General features: G+C 48.3%; 1 protein-coding gene across 1 annotated transcript in view; it reads right to left on the bottom strand.

Moving 5' to 3' along the window:
- LOC140458748 (B-cell receptor CD22-like) overlaps positions 1 to 18,910 on the bottom strand; it is a 44,326-nt gene that overhangs the window by 17,400 nt on the left and 8,016 nt on the right. Inside the window, exons 4-8 of the mRNA XM_072553407.1 lie at positions 12,729 to 12,810; positions 11,077 to 11,160; positions 6,382 to 6,437; positions 2,668 to 2,940; positions 477 to 761 (exon numbers count right to left, since the gene is read on the bottom strand). Of these exons, the coding sequence (XP_072409508.1) occupies positions 477 to 761; positions 2,668 to 2,940; positions 6,382 to 6,437; positions 11,077 to 11,160; positions 12,729 to 12,810 (780 nt within the window). The remainder of the gene's footprint in view (positions 1 to 476; positions 762 to 2,667; positions 2,941 to 6,381; positions 6,438 to 11,076; positions 11,161 to 12,728; positions 12,811 to 18,910) is intronic.

Raw genomic sequence — 18,910 nt, 5'->3', positions numbered from 1 at the left:
TGCGGCACTCCCTCAGCACTGACCCTCCGACAGTGCGGCACTCCCTCAGCCATGACCCTCCGACAGTGCGGCACTCCCTCAGCACTGACCCTCCAACAGTGCGGCACTCCCTCAGCACTGACCCTCCAACAGTGTAGCACTCCCTCAGCACTGACCCTCCAACAGTGCGGCATTCCCTCAGCACTGACCCTCCATAAGTGCGGCATTACATCAGCACTGACCCTCTGACAGTGCAGCACTCCCTCAGCACAGATCCTCCGACAGTGCGGCACTCCCTCAGCACTGACCCTCCAACAGTGCGCCACTCCCTCAGCACTGACCCTCCGACAGTGCGGCACTCCCTCAGCACTGACCCTCCGACAGTGCGGCACTCTATCTGCATGTGCCCTTGAATGGTTAATGTACAGAAGCTGTTTGACCAGGTTTGGAAATACCAGGTGAATGAATTCAGGAGCTGTGTTTCTGGGGATACTCACACTGCACCTTGATGGTGATGGTGTGTGATCTCCCTGTCCCAACGTTGTTTCTAGCCTCACACTGATAATTCCCACTGTCGTCCTTGCTGATGCTTTCAAACAGCAGTATCTGCCCGCTGACTGGCTTGTTCTGAGTGAGTCTGTACCAGCTGTACCCTGAGACTGCAGGGTCACTGTTCTGACTGGTACAGCTAATATTCACAGTGTCACGCTCGTTCACAGACGTTAAATCTCTCCTAGCGTCACCATTCACACTGTGTACAATCTGAAAATCTCTCGGTTTATCTGAAACAGAGGTTTGTTACCAATCTGGTTAATGTTGACATGGTGGGAAATGTTTTACTGATGGTGTTGTCACTGAAGTTTCCATTCGGCCCCTCTGCTCCATGCTAGGGTTTCTGTTCCAGATCAGCTTCCTCAGCACCTCATCTTCATCTCCCTCTCTCCCTCGTGTGTTTAACCAGCTTCCCCTGCACCAATGCATGGAAAGGATTCACTTCCACAGGGAATTGTCGGAGTGAGTCCCACATGCCCTGCCCTCCAACTCCCTGTCGGAGTGAGTCTCACATTCCCAGCCCTCCAACTCCCTGTGGGAGTGAGTCTCACATTCCGAGCTCTCCAACTCCCTGTGGGAGTGAGTCTCACATTCCCAGCCCTCCAACTCCCTGTCGGAGTGAGTCTCACATTCCCAGCCCTCCAACTCCCTGTCGGAGTGAGTCTCACATTCCCAGCCCTCCAACTCCCTGTCGGAGTGAGTCTCACATTCCCAGCCCTCCAACTCCCTGTGGGAGTGAGTCTCACATTCCCAGCCCTCCAACTCCCTGTGGGAGTGAGTCTCACATTCCCTGGCCTCTAACTCCCTGTGGGAGTGAGTCCCACATTCGCCTCTCCCCCAACTCTCTGGGTGAAGATGTTTCTCCTGAATTCCCAATGGGAGTTATTCAGGACTTTGTCTTACCGACGGCCTCTCCTTCCGGTCACTCCCTCCCACTGTACCACCTCCCCTCCCCAACACACACAGAAGTGGAAATATCTTCCATCTGACTCCCCGAGAGAAATCCTTTGAAGAATTGTAAACACATCGATCAGGTCACTCCCTCAGACCCCTCTTCTCGAGAGAAACCTGCCTCAGTCTGTTCACAATCTCCCAATGGTTATAACCTCCAGATTGGGTATCATATTTGGAATAATGAGACAGGAAATACAGACCGAGTTTTGAGTGTAGTCTATCCAAACGATACAGACACTGGAACTGTGCACAGTGCTCCAAATGTGGGTCTGACTGAGGGATATACAGTTCTGCGGAGCTGTGCACAGTGCTGTGAGTGTGGTCTAACTGAGAGATATACAGTCTGGGGAGCTGTGCAAAGTACTGTGAGTGTGGTCTAACTGAGAGATATACAGTCTGGGGAGCTGTGCACAGTGCTGTGAGTGTGGGTGTAACTGAGGGACATACAGTCTGGGGATCTATGCACAGTGCTGTGTGTGTTGGTGTAACTGAGGGATATACAGTCTGGGGAGCTATGCACAGTGCTGTGAGTGTGGGTGTAACTGAGGGATATACAGTCTGGGGAGCTGTGCACAGTGCTGTGTGTGTGGGTGTAACTGACGGATATACAGTCTGGGGAGCTGTGCACAGTGCTGTGAGTGTGGGTCTAACTGAGGCATATACAGTCTGGGGAGCTATGCACAGTGCTCTGAGTGTGGTCTAACTGAGGGATATACAGTCTGGAGAGCTATGCACAGTGCTGTGTGTGTGGGTGTAACTGAGGGATATACAGTCTGGGGAGCTGTGCACAGTGCTGTGTGTATGGGTCTAACTGAGGGATATACAGTCTGGGGAGCTGTGCACAGTGCTGTGAGTGTGGGTCTAACTGAGGGATATACAGTCTGGGGAGCTGTGCACAGTGCTGTGAGTGTGGGTCTAACTGAGGGATATACAGTCTGGGGAGCTGTGCACAGTGCTGTGAGTGTGGGTCTAACTGAGAGATATACAGTCTGGGGAGCTGTATACAGTGCTCCCAGTTCTCCACTTGTGCTCACCTCTCATTGTGTTGCCTTCGGCCTTCCCTCCATCTCCCTCTGATTATCCCCATCCTGCCGGGAGTATTTCCTCACTGCCGTGTCAGGGATGCCTGAATGAGACTCAGTTCCCCCAATAACCCTCCACACAGAGATCTATGGCACTTACACTGCCCTCTCAATTCAATACCCTCCGACCTGCCGCTCCCAATCCTGTTCCTCACTTCACAGAAATATTCCCCAAACTGTGAGTAGCTGATGTCTCTGATTTCCATGGTTTGACGCCAAGCGCTGGGGAGCTGAACTCCGTCCTGATACCAGGAATACCCGGTGACGGCTGGTTGACTGTAGAGGACATCACACTGTAAGGTAACAGAGTCCCCTTCCTGCAGTCTGTCTTTGTGTCCCTCGGTCAGTGAGATACTGACATTGCGAGGTTTATCTGAAAGTGAACAGAGTGAGCCATTCACTCTGGGTCACTCTCGAGAAGGTCACACCTCAGACACCTAGGGAGGGGTCAGGGAGAGAGGATCCGAAACATTCAGTCAGTGTTTAGCTGTAAGGAGGAGAGACAGTGGGAGGGAGAGAGAGAGTGGGGGAGGGAGAGAGAGAGAGAGAGAGAGAGAAAGAGAGAGAGAAAGTGAGGGAGAGATGGAGAGAGAGACAGAAAACATGAGAAAGTATGAGAGAGAGAGAGAGAGACAGAGAGAGAAACAGAGAGTGAGTGAGAGAGAGAGAGAGAGGTGGAAAGATTTCCGGAGGGAATTCCAAAGCTCTGATTTCCCAGCCATGTGAGGCACAGCCCCAATGGTGGAACGCTGGGAATTGGGGGATACTTGAGAGTCTGGGATTGTAGAAGGTTCCAGAGATAGGGAGCGTAGGTAGGGGCTGGAGGGGGTTACAGAGATAGGGATGAGTTGTAGGGACTGGAGGGGGTTACAGAGATAGGGAGGGGATGTAGGGGTGGGAGGGGGTTCCAGAGATAGGGAGCGGGTGTAGGGGCTGGAGGGGATTACAGAGATAGGGATGGGGTGTAGGGGCTGGAGGGGGTGACAGAGATAGGGAGAGGATGTAGGGGTTACAGAGATAGGGAGGGGGTGTAGGGGTTGGAGGGGGGTTACATAGATAGGGAGGGGGCGTAGGGGCTGGAGGGGGTTATAGAGATAGGGAGGGGGTGTAGGGGCGGGAGGGGGTTCCAGAGATAGCAAGGGGGTGTTGGGGCTGGAGGAGGTTACAGAGATAGGGAGGGGGTGTAGGGGCTGGAGGGGGTTACAGAGATAGGGAGGGGATGTAGGGGCTGGAGGGGGTTACAGAGATAGGGAGAGGATGTAGGGGTTACAGAGATAGGGAGGGGGTGTAGGGGTTGGAGGGGGGTTACAGAGATAGGGAGGGGGCATAGGGGCTGGAGGGGATTACAGAGATAGAGAGGGGGTGTAGAGACTGGAAGAGGTGGCAGAGAGAGAGGTGTGCAGGGGCTGGAGGAGGTAACAGAGATAGGGAGGGGCTGTAGGGGTCAAAGTCGGTTACAGAGATAGTGAGGGGTGTATGGGCTGGAGGAGGCTACAGAGATAGGTAGGAATTATTTGAAATCCCATGCAGACTAATCCTATGCTCCCCCTTGCCTCCTGTTATGAAGATGTGGATGGACTGCACTTGTAAGAGAGTTAAAAGCTCACAGAACAACCTGACAGCACCAAATGTTCTCAATGACCTAACAATATAACACTTGGTCGAAAGCTAGGTTTGCTGGGTTGCTGAGAATTGACAAAACAAATTCGAGTGAGGCCAATCAGTTTAAATTATACCCTGAAAAATACCAAATTCCAATCAAGTTTGAATTTAGTTTTTTGACAATTTTAAAGGTCAATGACATAATCCGATGGTTTGGGGGGGGGGCGTAAAAGACTGAGGAAAATCGAACAGTTGGGAGGAGAGCTGCCAAGCCAGTAGCATGTAGAGACTGCCTGAAAAATCGCTCTCTTACAGGTACCTTTATCGATGAATGACCTGTGAAGTAGAATCAGCTAGAAGATGGAATGAAGACAGGAATACAGAGAAGAACACAAAGCTGTCTTTTGAGATAAGAAGTTTTGTTTTGTAAATTTTAATTGGGGTTTAATTAGACTTGTATTGCAGAAGGGAAAGTAAAAGATAGGTTATAGGAAGGAGATGAAAACAGTTGCTGGTTAGTTATTCTCTCGTATACCTTAAGAAATAAAGTTGTTAATTTTTCTTTCAAATAGTTCTTGACCTCTCGAATTTTCACAGATTACTGCAGGGGATAAATCTTTCTTGTGTTGCAGGTTTAAATTAAGCAGGAGGGGTTACCCATGTCATAATACTCCTCATTCCTCTTAATATCTCACCCAGTCGAATCTCAAGCTCCCCCATCACTTCCCACACCTTTAATATCCCACCCAGTCTAATCCCACTCTCCCCCTCACTCCCCACACCCTTTAATATCCCACCCAGTCTAATCACACTCTCCCCCTCACTCCCCGCTCCCCTTAATATCCCACCCAGTCTAATCCCACTCTCTCCCTCACTCCCCACACCCTTTAATATCCCAACCAGTCTAATCTCACTATCCCCTCACTCCTCACATCCTTTAATATCCCACCCAGTCTAATGCCACTCTGCCCCTCACTTCCCACACCCTTTAATATCCCACCCAGTCTAATCCCACTCTCCCCTCACATCCTTAATATCCCACCCAGTCTAATTCCACTCTCCCCTCACTTCCCACACCCTTTAATATCCCACCCAGTCTAATCCCACTCTCCCCCTCACTCCTCGCTCCCTTTAATATCCCATCCAGTCTAATGCCACTCTCCCCTCACTTCCTGCACCCTTTAATATCCCACCCAGTCTAATCCCACTCTCCCCCTCACTCCCCACTCTCCTTAATATCCCACCCAGTCTAATCCCGCTCTCCCCTCACACCCTTAATATCCCACCCAGTCTAATCCCACTCTTTCCCTCACTCCCCACACCCTTTAATATCCCAACCAGTCGAATCTCACTCTCCCCCCTCACTCCCCACTCCCTTTAATATCCCACCCAGTCTAATCCCACTCTCCCCCTCAATCCCCGCTCCCCTTTTTATCCCACCCAGTCTAATCCCACTCTCCCCTCATACACCCCACTCCCTTTAATATCCCACCCAGTCTAATCCCACTCTCCCCCACACTCTCCACCCTCTTTCATATTCCACCCAGTCTAACTCCACTCTCCTCCTATCTCTCCACACTCCTTGCTCCCTTTAATATCCCACCCGGTCTAATCCTTCTCTCCCCATCACTCCCCACACCCTTCAATATCCGAACCAGTCTATTCCCACTCTCCCCCATCACTTCCCACACCCTTTAATATCCCACCCAGTCTAATCCCACTCTCCCCCTCACTCTCCACCCCCTTTAATATTGCACCCAGTCTAATTCCACTCTCCCCCGAACTCTCCACACTCCTTAATATCCCACCCAGTCTAATCCCACTCTCTCCCTCACTCCCCACTCCCTTTAATATCCCAACCAGTCTAATCCCACTCTTCCCCTCACTCTCCACTCCCTTTAAGATCCCACCTATTCTAATCCCACTCTCCCCACACTCCCTGCAATATCCCACCCAGTCTAACTCATTAACATGCTGCCCTTCATAATATCCCAGTCTCTCCACATTCCATTTTCTAATTCGGATCTGTCTTTGCGACTGATATTTCCTCATCCTTTCTGCCTTTAGCTGTCTGTGTGTGTGTGTGTCTCTCTCTCCCCACGTCCCTCTCTTCCCCCAACCCCACTCTCTTTCTCTCTCTCCCTCTCTGTCTCCCCTCCTCTCTCACAAGGTTCCTCTGTATATGTAGATGTACATTGAGAAAGACACATACCACAGGCTGAAGGCAGGAACACTGACAAGAGGAGGAACCACTTCATTAGCAAAGACCTGAAGAGAAATGGAGACAATTCATGAAAAGATTTACATCATCATTGTTGAAATTCATACTCCCTTCTGAACCAACCCATTTAGGAAGACATTTGAGAGGGTCATCACTGAGGGAATGCCACACTGTCAGAGGGTCAGTGCTGAGGGATTGCCGCACTGTCGGAGGGTCAGTGCTGAGGGAGTGCCGCACTGTCGGAGGGTTAGTGCTGAGGGAGTGCTGCACTGTCAGAGGGTCAGTGCTGAGTGAGTACCATTATGTCAGAGTGGTCAGTGCTGAGAGAGTGCTGCACTGTTGGTGGGTTAGTACTGAAGGAATGTTGCACTGTCGGAGGGTCAGTGCGAAGGATGTGCCGCACTGTCACAGAAAGCGAGCAAGGTGAAAACAATGAGTGTTTTTACGTAAGTGTTAAAAATTATTTTAAGTTCTCATCAGTATTTATTGGAGAAGATTCTGAGAGACAGCATTTACTCATATTTGGAAAAGAATGTTCTGATGAAGGATATCCCCATGGCTTTATGCAGGGGAAGTCTGTCTCACAAACTTGATTGAGTGTTTTGAGGAAGTGATGAGGATGACTGATGAGGGAAGGGCAGTGGATGTTGTCTACTCAGACTTTACTAAAGCATTTGACAAGGTCCCTCATGGTAAACTTGTTCCGAAGATTAAGGCACACAGGATCCAGGGTGAGTTGGTCAGTTAGATACAAATTTGGCTTGGTCATAGATTACAGAGAGTCACTGTGGAGGGATGTGGGGGAAATGGGGGTCTGTGACCAGTGGTGTTAAACAGGGCCCAGAGCTGGGCTCCCTGTAGTTGATGAAACAGATAAATAATTTGGATGATAATGTCAGCAGTCTGTTTAATAAGTTTGCAAACATCATGAACTTTGGTGGAGTTGTGGATAGTGAGCAAGGTTGTGAATGGATTCAGCAGGGTATAGATCATCTGGAAAGTTGGACAGAGAAATGGCAGATGGAGTTTAATCTGGATAAGTGTGAAGTGATGCATTTTGCCAGGACAAATGTTTAGGAAAATATCAAATAAATGGCAGGACCCTAAGGAGCGCTGATACACAGAGGGATCTTTGGGTGCTGAGGGTCTGGAGTTACATGTAGGGTGAGACTGGAGAAGAATGGCAGATTTCCTTCCCTGAAGTATATCAGTGACCTCAATTGGTTTGTCCAACAGTGTTCATATGGCCATCATTAGATTATGATTTGGAGATACCAGTGTTGGACTGGGGTGTACAAAGTTAAAAATCACACAACAAAGCACTAGCTTTCAGAGCGCTGCTCCTCCATCAGATGGTTGTGGAGCATAAGATCACAAGATACAGAATTTACAGCAAAAGTGTAGTATGATGTAACTAAAATTATATCTTGAAAAAGACCTGGAATGTTTGTTAAGTCTCTCATCTTTTAGAATGAACATGTTGGTTTCAGTTCTTTCATATGTAAATCGCAAAAAATGTAAAAGTTATGTTCTCAATGAACTTTAACAACTGGTGTCATGTCAGCCCAGATAATGCATTGAAGGTGTGAGTTGTCCTGTGGGAGACTCTGTGCCACAATAAACAGAGAGGTAAAAACAATGACTGCAGATGCTGGAAAGCAAATACTGGATTAGTGGTGCTGGAAGAGCACAGCAGTTCAGGCAGCAGCCAACGAGCAGCGAAATCGACGTTTCGGGCAAAAGCCCTTCATCAGGAATAAAGGCAGTGAGCCTGAAGCGTGGAGAGATAAACTAGAGGAGGGTGGGGGTGGGGAGAGAGTAGCCATAGAGTACAATGGGTGAGTGGGGGAGGAGATGAAGGTGATAGATCAAGGACGAGAGGGTGGAGTGGATAGGTGGAAAAGGAGATAGGCAGGTCGGACAAGTCCGGACAAGTCATGGGGACAGTGCTGAGCTGGAAGTTTGAAACTAGGATGAGGTGGGGGAAGGGGAAATGAGGAAGCTGTTGAAGACCACATTGATGCCCTGGGGTTGAAGTGTTCCAAGGCGGAAGATGAGGCGTTCTTCCTCCAGGCGTCTGGTGGTGAGGGAGCGGCGGTGAAGGAGGCCCAGGACCTCCATGTCCTCGGCAGAGTGGAAGGGGGAGTTGAAATGTTGGGCCACGGGGCGGTTTGGTTGATTGGTGCGGGTGTCGCGGAGATGTTCCCGAAAGCGCTCTGCTAGGAGGCGCCCAGTCTCCCCAATGTAGATGAGACCACATCGGGAGCAACGGATACAATAAATGATATTGGTGGATGTGCAGGTAAAACTTTGATGGATGTGGAAGGCTCCTTTAGGGCCCTGGATAGAAGTGAGGGAGGAGGTGTGGGCACAGGTTTTACAGTTCCTGCGGTGGCAGGGGCAAGTGCCAGATTGGGAGGGTGGGTCGTAGAGGGGTGTGGACCTGACCAGGTAGTCTCAGAGGGAATGGTCTTTGCGGAAGGCGGAAAGGGGTGGGGAGGGAAATATATCCCTGGTGGTGGGGTCTTTTTGGAGGTGGCGGAAATGTCGGCGGATGATTTGGTTAATGCAAAGGTTTGTAGGGTGGAAGGTGAGCACCAGGGGCGTTCTGTCCTTGTTATGGTTGGAGGGAGGGGGTTTGAGGGCAGAGGTGCGGGATGTGGACGAGATGCGTTAGAGGGCATCTTTAACCACGGGGGAATGGAAATTGCGGTCTCTAAAGAAGGAGGCCATCTGGTGTGTTCTATGGTGGAACTGGTCCTGGGAGCAGATACGGCGGAGGAGGAGAAATTGGGAACATGGGATGGCATTTTTGCAAGAGATAGGGTGGAACGAGGTGTAATCCAGGTAGCTATGGGAATCGGTGGGTTTGTAAAAAATGTCAGTGTCAAGTCGGTCGTCACTAATGGAGATGGAGAGGTCCAGGAAGGGGAGGGAGGTGTCAGAGATGGTCCAGGTAAATTTAAGGTCAGGGTGGAATGTGTTGGTGAAGTTGATGAATTGCTCAACCTCCTCGCGGGAGCACGAGGTGGCGCCAATGCAGTCATCAATGTGCGGAGGAAGAGGTGGGGAGTGGTGCTGGTGTAATTACGGAAGATCAACTGCTCTACGTAGCCAACAAAGAGACAGGCATACCTGGGGCCCATATGTGTGCCCATGGCTACGCCTTTGGTCTGGAGGAAGTGGGAGGATTCAAAGGTGAAATTGTTAAGGGTGAGGACCAGTTTGGCCAAATGAATAAGAGTGTCAGTGGAAGGGTACTGTTGGGGCTGGAGGGGGTTACAGAGATAGGGAGAGGGTGTAGGGGCTGGAGGGGATTACAGAGATAGGGAGGGGGTGTAGGGGGTTACAGAGATAGAGAGGGGGTGTAGGGGCTGGAGGGGCTTACGGAGATAGGGAGGGGGTGTAGGGGCTGGAGGGGGTTACAGAGATAGGGAGGGGGTGTAGGGTCTGGAGGGGGTTACAGAGATAGGGAGGGGGTGTAGGGGCTAGAGGAGCTTACGGAGATAGGGACGGGTTGCAGGGGCTGAAGGGGGTTACAGAGATAGGGAGGGGGTGTAGGGGTAGGAGGGGGTTACAGAGATAGGGAGGGGGTGTAGGGGCTGGAGGGGGTTACGGTGATAGGGAGGGAGTGTAGGGGCTGGAGGGGGTTACGGAGATAGGGAGGGGATGTAGGGTCTGGAGGGGATTACAGAGATAGGGAGGGGGTGTAGGGGCTGGAGGGGTTACAGAGATAGGGAGGGGGTGTAGGGGCTGGAGGAGGTTACAGAGATAGGGAGGGTATGTAGGGGCGGCTGAGGTTACAGAGATAGGGAGGAGGTGTAGTGGCTGGAGGGGGTTACAGAGAAAGGGAGGGGGTGTAGGGGCTGGAGGAGGTTACAGAGATAGAGAGGAGGTGTAGTGGCTGGAGGGGGTTACAGAGAAAGGGAGGGGGTGTAGGGGCTGGAGAAGGTTATGGAAATAGGGAGGGGGTGTAGGGGCTGGAGGGGGTTACAGAGATAGGGTAGGGGTGTAGGGGCTGGAGAAGGTTATGGAAATAGGGAGGGGGTGTAGCAGCTGGAAGGGGTTACAGAGATAGGGAGGGGGAGTAGGGGCTGGAGGGGATTTACGAGAAAGGGAGAGGGAGTAGGGGCTGGAGGGGGTTACAGAGATAGGGAGGGGGTGTATTGGCTGGAAGGGGTTACAGAGATAGGGAGGGGCAGTAGGGGCTGGAGGGGGTTTACGAGAAAGGGAGAGGGAGTAGGGGCTGGAGGGGGTTACAGAGATAGGGAGGGGGTGTATTGGCTGGAAGGGGTTACAGAGATAGGGAGGGGGAGTAGGGGCTGGAAAAGGTTACAGAGATAAGCAGGGGTGTAGGAGATGGAGGAGGTTACAGAGATAGGGCAGAGGGTGTAGGGGCTGGCGAAGGTTACAGGGATAAGGAGGGGATGTAGGGGCAGGAGGACGTTACAGAGATAGGGAGGGGGTGTAGGGGCTGGAAGGGGTTACAGAGATAAGGAGTGGGTGTAGGGGCTGGAAGGGGTTACAGAGGTAGGGTAGGGGTGTCGGGGCTGGAGAAGGTTATGGAGATAGCGAGGGGGTGTAGGGGCTGGAGGAGATTACAGGGATAAGGAGGCGATGTAGGGGCAGGAGGAGGTTTTCTTTGACAGGAGGTGAAGGAAATTCAGCATTAGGCCCCTCACCTACCTTTCCAGATGCACCAAGGAGAGCATTCTATCTGGATACATCACGTCTTGGAACAGCAACCGCTCTGCCCAGGCCTGTAAATAACTACAGAGGGTTGTGAACACAGCCGAGACCATCACACAAGCTGATCATCTGTCCATTGTCTCCATGTACACCTCTCCTTGCCTCAGAGAGACAGCCAACATCATCAGAGAGCCCTCCCCACCCTGGTTCTAATCTCTTCCAACCCTTCCATCAGGCAGGAGATACAAAACCTTCCACACAGATACCGACAGGTTCAAGTTCAGCTTCTTCCCTGATGTTAGACTTCTGAATGGACCTCTCAAATTTCAAACCTAATGTTCATCTTGCTTTTTGTACAAATTCTGTGCAGCCGTATTCCCCACTCTGTACAATCACACGATGGTCTTTGTACAGTGTGATGTTTACGTACTGCGTGGAAAACCTTTCACTGTACAGATTTGCATGAGACAATAATAAATCAAAACCTCAAAACGAGAGGATTTGTAAATTAATGTCGGGGTGCCTGCAATCTCCTCCCTTTGCCTCCCACAGCAGTCTGAGGTACGTGTGATCTGGGCCAAAGGAACTGATCAATTTTCGAGTCAATTAAACCGTCGATACCTCCTCCATCTCAATGTTAATTCATTAAAATATATGAGAGTCTCCCTTCCTGATTCCGAGACTTCCCTTGTCCTTCTCTCCAGGGAATACAAAGTACTCATTTCGAACCTCAGCTGTGTCTTCTAGCTCCACACACACAGTTTGTGCGTTTGGTCCCTAATGGGGCCTGCTCCTTCTCTGCCTCTTCTCTGACCCCGAATATACTTATAAAACACCTTTGGGTTTTCCTTCATAGTACTCACCATTACTTTGACCTGTCCCCTGGTTGTTCTCCTAATTCCCATTTTCAGTAACCCCCTGTATTTTCTCCGCTGAGGTATCTAGTGTTTTGACCCCTCGGTGTCTATCACAAGGGTTTTTTCCCCCATATCCAATCCTGTGCATCCACTGACATTCAGGGTTCTCTCAGCCTATCGGTCCTGTCCTTCACCTTTTTGGGAACATGTCAGCCCTGCACTCTCCCTTCTCTCTGTCGGTTATCTCACACCCTTATTGAGGTTTCTAGCACAGTGAGAATGAACAGGAAGTGCGATGCTGACCAGTCTGTCTATTCTAGGAGCTGCTGTACTGTCTTTGTAGGAAATTCTAACTAAACCAGTAAAAAAACATAAGTTTCAGTAAATTGTAACTGAACTTGCAGTGTCAGAATAAACATTATTCCCCAGTATTTATTCCAGTTCATCCTCATGACTGAATCCTTATTCACTGAATTCCATTGGTCAACAAAACTTCAGCTTTATGATAATCACCACTGCTTTCCCATCTATCTGTCACCACTCTCCACTCCCTCCCTCTGTAACCTCCTCTCGATCTGCAAATTACACTGTGGGATCTCTGTGTTACTCCACAACTGTTGTCAGGATGGGAGCCAGTGTATATCAGTGAGCACAGGGTGATGGGTGACCAGGACTAGGTATGAGTGTGTACACTGCCTCACTGCTGCACTGGTTCCCAAACAGACCTCGATAAGAACAACCTTTTACAAAGACTATTAACCATGAGCGTGTCCGAGCTGACGATGTCATTACCTTGGAGAAGTAACAGCAAGACGTAAAATTTCTTGATCAGTGTCTGCTCCCAGATATTTCATCAGCCTCACCCTCTCAAGCTCTGAAAGACAAAGGAGTTAATGAGACCTCACCTCTTGTCACCAGCTCTCGAGAGATCAGAACTGCTTTTAGACTAAGTCCTTGCAGACTACTTTGATTCTCTGTGGGATGATAGGTGCTCCTCAGAGAATTAGGAAGCTTCAAGAAGGTAAAACAACAAAATGTTTGAATTTCTATAGCAGCCTTCACCTCCTCAGGATGTACCAAAGCTCTTGTCTCTGCATTACCCATGCTCGTTGATGCAGAAAGATATTCTGTCTGACAGACTTGAGCCCTACAGCCAGATCTCACTAATAAACAGAAATCGTTCATTGGAATATATCTTCACAACATCAGCAAACAATGATGCTGGTCGCGGCAGAAAGTTCTTGCTGTGACTTTACTTACCCATGACCTGTCCGAATGCTCACCTGGGGAGGAACTGCCCACATACTCTGTCTGGGTGGAATGGCCACTTCCTGTGGTGTTCCCCTTGTGTATTTAATCAGAATTGTCAATGTGTCACTGTGAGTGAGAGCAGCAAGTGGTTCAAAGGGAGAAAGCAGCAATTAGCCCTGGATTACAAACACACTGTTAACCCTTTGTGTATCCTGATATTGTCTCTCTGCAGACCTGGGCAGCATTTAACATGGTCCAAGGGGGGTGAATGGAGCTTCTCACAGACCTGAGGGGATGAATGTGACTCCTCCTGTTCCTGTGCTGAAGGCTTCTGGGGCTGGATGGACCTCATACTGGTCCAGTGTAACAGGCTCAAGGGGATGAGTGGTCTTGTTTGTGTCTAACAGGAACCAAGGGTCTGAAGTGGAATTGTCCTGTTTGTGAGTAACAGGCCCAGAGCTCAATAAGATAAAAGGTAGGACGGAGGGACTTGGGGGAGGTGCGTTGGGAATGCGATAGGTGGAAGGAGGTTAAGGTGAGGGTGATAGGCCTATCACCCTCACCTTAACCTCCTTCCACCTATCGCATTCCCAACGCCCTTCCCCCAAGTCCCTCCTCCCTACCTTTTATCTTAGCCTGCTTGGCATACCTTCCTCATTCCTGAAGAAGGGCTTATGCCCGAAACGTCGATTCTCCTGCTCCTTGGATGCTGCCTGACCTGCTGCACTTTTCCAGCAACACATTTTTCAGCTCTGAATTCCAGCATCTGCAGTCCTCACTTTCTCCCAGAGCTCAATAATAATAGCAACCTATTGAAGGCATTGACCATTGGAATCTGTATGTGTCACATCACATCATCAAAGATATTGGTTGTGGAAGTGAATTCCAATAGCCTCATTACTTACCAACTGCCAGAACACTCTGCTTGGACTGAATGGCCTTCTCCTTTGCTGCTATCCCCTGCCTATTTAATTACAAACAATAAACCACTTCTGGATAAATACCCAGTCCCTCGTATAGAGGACTTGGACACAATGTTGGCAGGGGGCGGGTGTTATCCTTCATGAAGCTGGACATGACCTATGCGCACCTACCATTGCAGTTCAATGAGGATTCCCAGAAGTACGTTACCCATAAGGGTTTGTACCAATATACGAGACTGCCATTTGCGGGATCATCAGCCTGTACCATTTTGCAGTGCAGGGTGGAGAACATCTTCCAAGGTTTATTTCAAGTCACTATTTATCTGAGTGACGGGCTCATAACAGGTGTTATGGACCAGGTCAGACCCCTCAAAATATATTCGGAAGGTATACTAGACCCTAACTTTCTCTTTGTTCAAAGTAACTGCGATGTCCCAGATGCAATTCGATTGGTCAAAATATTCAATGTTAAGCAAAACACAATTTATTCAAACACTATAGTTAAACTACAAACAAAAAAAAAGGAACTTAACTACTTAACTACTCTAAGAATAACTTAACTACTCCACTGGAAAACTGAACAGAAAAATAGATTATTTTAAACTTAAACAGTTACTGTTCCAATATAGTTACACCTTGTATACACACCCGTGTCAAAAGGTATATTCAGAAAACAGAAATGTCTGACACACAACTCCAGCAGCCCTAGAGGTAAAACAAATCCAGAGAAACTTCAGAGACCGCATGCAGCAGCTGAGAGAGATCTATTGCTTTCTAACCCTACTACCACAGTCTATTTTAGTCCATTTTTCTCCATCACCACCAAACGCCTCCTTCTTGCTTTATGAAAGTCACAACAATGCATTGGTGTTATGATATTGAAGGCATATACTGGACCATTAAGAGAGAGTGAATGCTATTCTGAACTGAGAGATTACAAGCACATAGATAGTTGTCTCAGAGTGTACTGGAAAATTGGGAACATGTAACATTTAGCTGTGAAATGGATACCTGAGTAGGTTGCTGTTTTGATAATAGTTCAAATTTAATCAGTGGTGAAACTTGAAAGGGTTCAGAAAAGATTTACAAGGATGTTGCCAGGTTCGGAAGGTTTGAGCTATAGGGACAGGCTGAATACACTGGGGCTATTTTCCCTGAAGTGTTGGAAGCTGAGAGGTGACCTTATAGAGGTTTATAAAGTCATGAGGGGCATGGATAGGGTAAATAGACAAGGTCTTTTTCCTGGGGTGGGAGAGTCCAGAACTAGAGGGCACAGATTTAGGGTGAGAGGGGAAAGCGACAAAAATGACCTTGAAGGCAACTTTTTCATGCAGAAGGTGGTGCATGTATGGAATGAGCTGCCAGAGGAAGAGGTGGAGGCTGGTACAATTACAGCATTTAAGAGGCATCTGGATAGGTGTATGAACTGGAAAGGTTTAGAGGGATATGGGCAAAGTGCTGGCAAATGGGACTAGATTAGGTTAGTATAACTGGTCAGCATGGACGAGTTGGATTGAAGGGTTTGTTTCTGTCCTGTGCATCTCCATGACTGTAACCGGTTTAAGTTATGCCCCTGGATACTAAAACCTAACCAAGTTTGAATTTACTGTTTTGCCAACATCAAACCAATGAAACAATCTGATGTTGGGAATATAAAAATGCAGGCATTTTGACAATTGCAGATAGAGCAACTGCCATCAACACAGATCCAAGTATTTAGGAAACACTCTCTACCAAAGGTACTTATTCATAGGAAAGAAAGAAGACAACCTAGGGAAATCTTCATCCAGAAGAAGACAGTAGGTGAGCACTTTGGTGATAGCAAGCACAATTCTGTCATGTTTACTTTAGTGATAGAAAGGGATAGGTGTATACCACTGGGCAAGAGTTACAGCTGGAGGAAAGGCAATTACAATGTGATTAGGCAAGATTTAGGAAGCATAGGATGGGGAGGGAAACTGCAGGGGATGGGCACATTAGAAATGTGGAGCTTATTCAGGGAAAAGCTCCTGAGTGTCCTAGATAAGTATGTACCTGTCAGGCAAGGAGGAAGCTGTAGAGCACGGGAGCCGTGGTTTACGAAGGAAGTGGAATCTCTGGTCAAGAGGAAGAAGAAGGCTAATGTTCGGACGAGATGTGAAGACTCAGTTAGGGTGCTAGAGGGTTACAAGGTAGCCAGGATAGACCTAAAGAGAGAGCTCAGAAGAGCCAGGAGGAGACATGAGAAGTTGTTGGCGGATAGGATCAGGGTAAACCCTAAGGCTTTCTATAGGTATTTAAGGAATAAAAGAATGACGAGAGTAAGATTAGAGCCAATCAAGGATAGAAGTGGGAATTTGTGTGTGGGGTCAGAGGAGATAGGGGAAGTACTTAAATGAATATTTTTTGACAGTATTCACTCTAGAAAACGACAATGTTGTCGAGGAGAATACTGAGATACAGGCTACTAGATTATGTGGGATTGAGGTTCACAAGGAAAAGGGATTAGAAATCCTGCAGAGTGTGAAAAGAGATCAGTCCCCTGGGCTCGATAGGATTTATCCTAGGATTCTCTGGGAAGCCAGGGAGGAGATTGCTGAGCCTTTGGCATTGATCTTTAAATCGTCATTGCCTACAGGAATAGTCCCAGAAGACTGGAGGGTAGCAAATGTGTTCCCCTGTTCAAGAAGGGGAGTAGAAACAACCCTGGTAATTATAGACCAGTGAACCTTACTTCAGTTGTTGGTAAAGTGTTGGAAAAGGTTACAAGAGTTAGGATTTATAATCATCGAGAAAAGAATAATTTGATTAGGGATAGTCAGCACGGTTTTGTGACTCACAAACCTTATTGAGTTCTTTGAGAAGGTGACCAAAGAGGTAGATGAGAGTAAACCAGTTGATGTGGTGTGTATGGATTTCAGCAACGCGTTCGATAAGGTTCCCATGATAGGCTATTGTATAAAATGTGGAGGAATGGGATTGTGGGAGATATAGCAGTTTGGAACAGTAATTGGCTTGCTGAAAGAAGACAGAGGGTGGTGGTTGATGGGAAATGTTCATCCTGGAGTCCAGTTACCAGTGGTGTACCGCAAGGGTTGGTGTTGGATCCACTGCTGTTCATCATTTTTATAAACGACCTGGATGAGGACGTAGAAGGGTGGGTTAGTAAGTTTGTAGATGACACTAAGGTCAGTGGAGTTGTGAATAGTGACAAAGGATATTGTAGGTTACAGAGAGACTTAGATAAACTGCAGAGCTGGGCTGAGAGGTGGCAAATGGAGTTTAATGCGGACAAGTGTGGGGTGATTCACTTTGGTCGGAGTAACCGGAATGCATAGTACTGGGCTAATGGTAAGATTATTGGTAGTGTAGATGAGCAGAGAGATCTCGGTGTCCAGGTACACAGATCCTTGAAAGTTGCCACCCAGGTTGACAGGGTTGTTAAGAAGGCATGCAGTATTTTAGCTTTTATTAATAGAGAGTTCGAGTTCCGGAACCATGAGGTTATGCTACATCTGTACAAACCTCTGGTGCGGCCGCACTTGGAGTATTGTGTTCAGTTCTGGTCACCGCATTATAAGAAAGATGTGGAAGCTTTGGAAAGGGTGCAAAGGAGATTTACTAGGATGTTGCCTGGTATGGAGGAAAGGTCTTATGAGGAAAGGCTGAGGGACTTGAAACTGTTTTCATTGGAGAGAAAAACGCCAAAACAGCAGCAGTTTTAAAAGGGAGAAGAGCAGACATGGTGAGGACAGTGCAGGAGAGAGAGAGAGAGAGAGAGAGAGAGAGAGAGAGAGAGAGAGAGAGAGAGAGAGAGAACCTGCACAGTTACTGCCTTTGCTGTTTTTGAATTCATGTATCGCTAGACACCGGAGTGCAAATTGGAAAATTAACAAACAGTGAATTTCACAACTAATCTTGGAGGAACCGGTTTGGGCGAAGTTCACAACACAGAATCAGATAAGTTAATTGTTGTTTTAAGTCTGTCCAAGAGAAAGGCTGTATTAGTTATTGCATTGGGTTCTTTCTTGATAATATGTTTTTGGAGATAAGTCTCTTGATTAAACTTAAAATATAAGCCATGGCTCTTAATTTAACCTGGTGCAGTGCTTTGTAGAGGAATAAGACGTCGTTATTTTCTGGGTCTATAGATTATGAAGGAGCAAAAATGGCCTTTGCAGTGATATGTACTTCTTGTCAGATGTGAGAGTTTAAACAGAGTTTAAGGGTTATACTGCGGATGATACCTGTCATAAATGCTGTTGGATGTGAATCTTATCAGATCGAGTGGATTGGTTGGAGAGACAGTTGAAGCGATGAGGAATTTGCAACAGCAACAGTATGTGATGGATGGCAGTGTAAGGAAGGGGGGAAAGTCTCAGATACAGTCACATAGATGGGTTAACTCCAGGAAAGGTGAGAGAGGTCGGCACCTAGGGCAGGAGTCTATTGTGGACATACCCATTTCAAACAGGAATGCTGTTTTGGAAAATGTAGGGAGTGATGGATTCTCAGAGGAACGTAGCACGAACAGCCAAGTTTCTGGTATTGAGGCTGGCTCTAATGCAACGAGGGGTACATCGGCTTCCAAGAGATCAATTGTGTTAGGGGACTGTCTAATCCGAGGTACAGACAGACGTTTCTGTGGCCAGCAGAGAAAAGGCAGAATGGTGTGTTGTTTCCCTGGTGGCAGGATCAAGGATGTCTCAGAGAGGGTGCAGAATGTTCTCACGGGGGACAGGGGTCAGCAAGAGGTCACTGTCCACATTGAAACCAACGACATAGGAAGGGAAAAAGTTGAGATTCTGAAGGGAGATTACA

Source organism: Chiloscyllium punctatum, chromosome 34, assembly GCF_047496795.1.
Source record: "Chiloscyllium punctatum isolate Juve2018m chromosome 34, sChiPun1.3, whole genome shotgun sequence".
NCBI lineage: Eukaryota > Metazoa > Chordata > Chondrichthyes > Orectolobiformes > Hemiscylliidae > Chiloscyllium > Chiloscyllium punctatum.
This window is presented reverse-complemented; position numbering and strand designations above follow the sequence as displayed.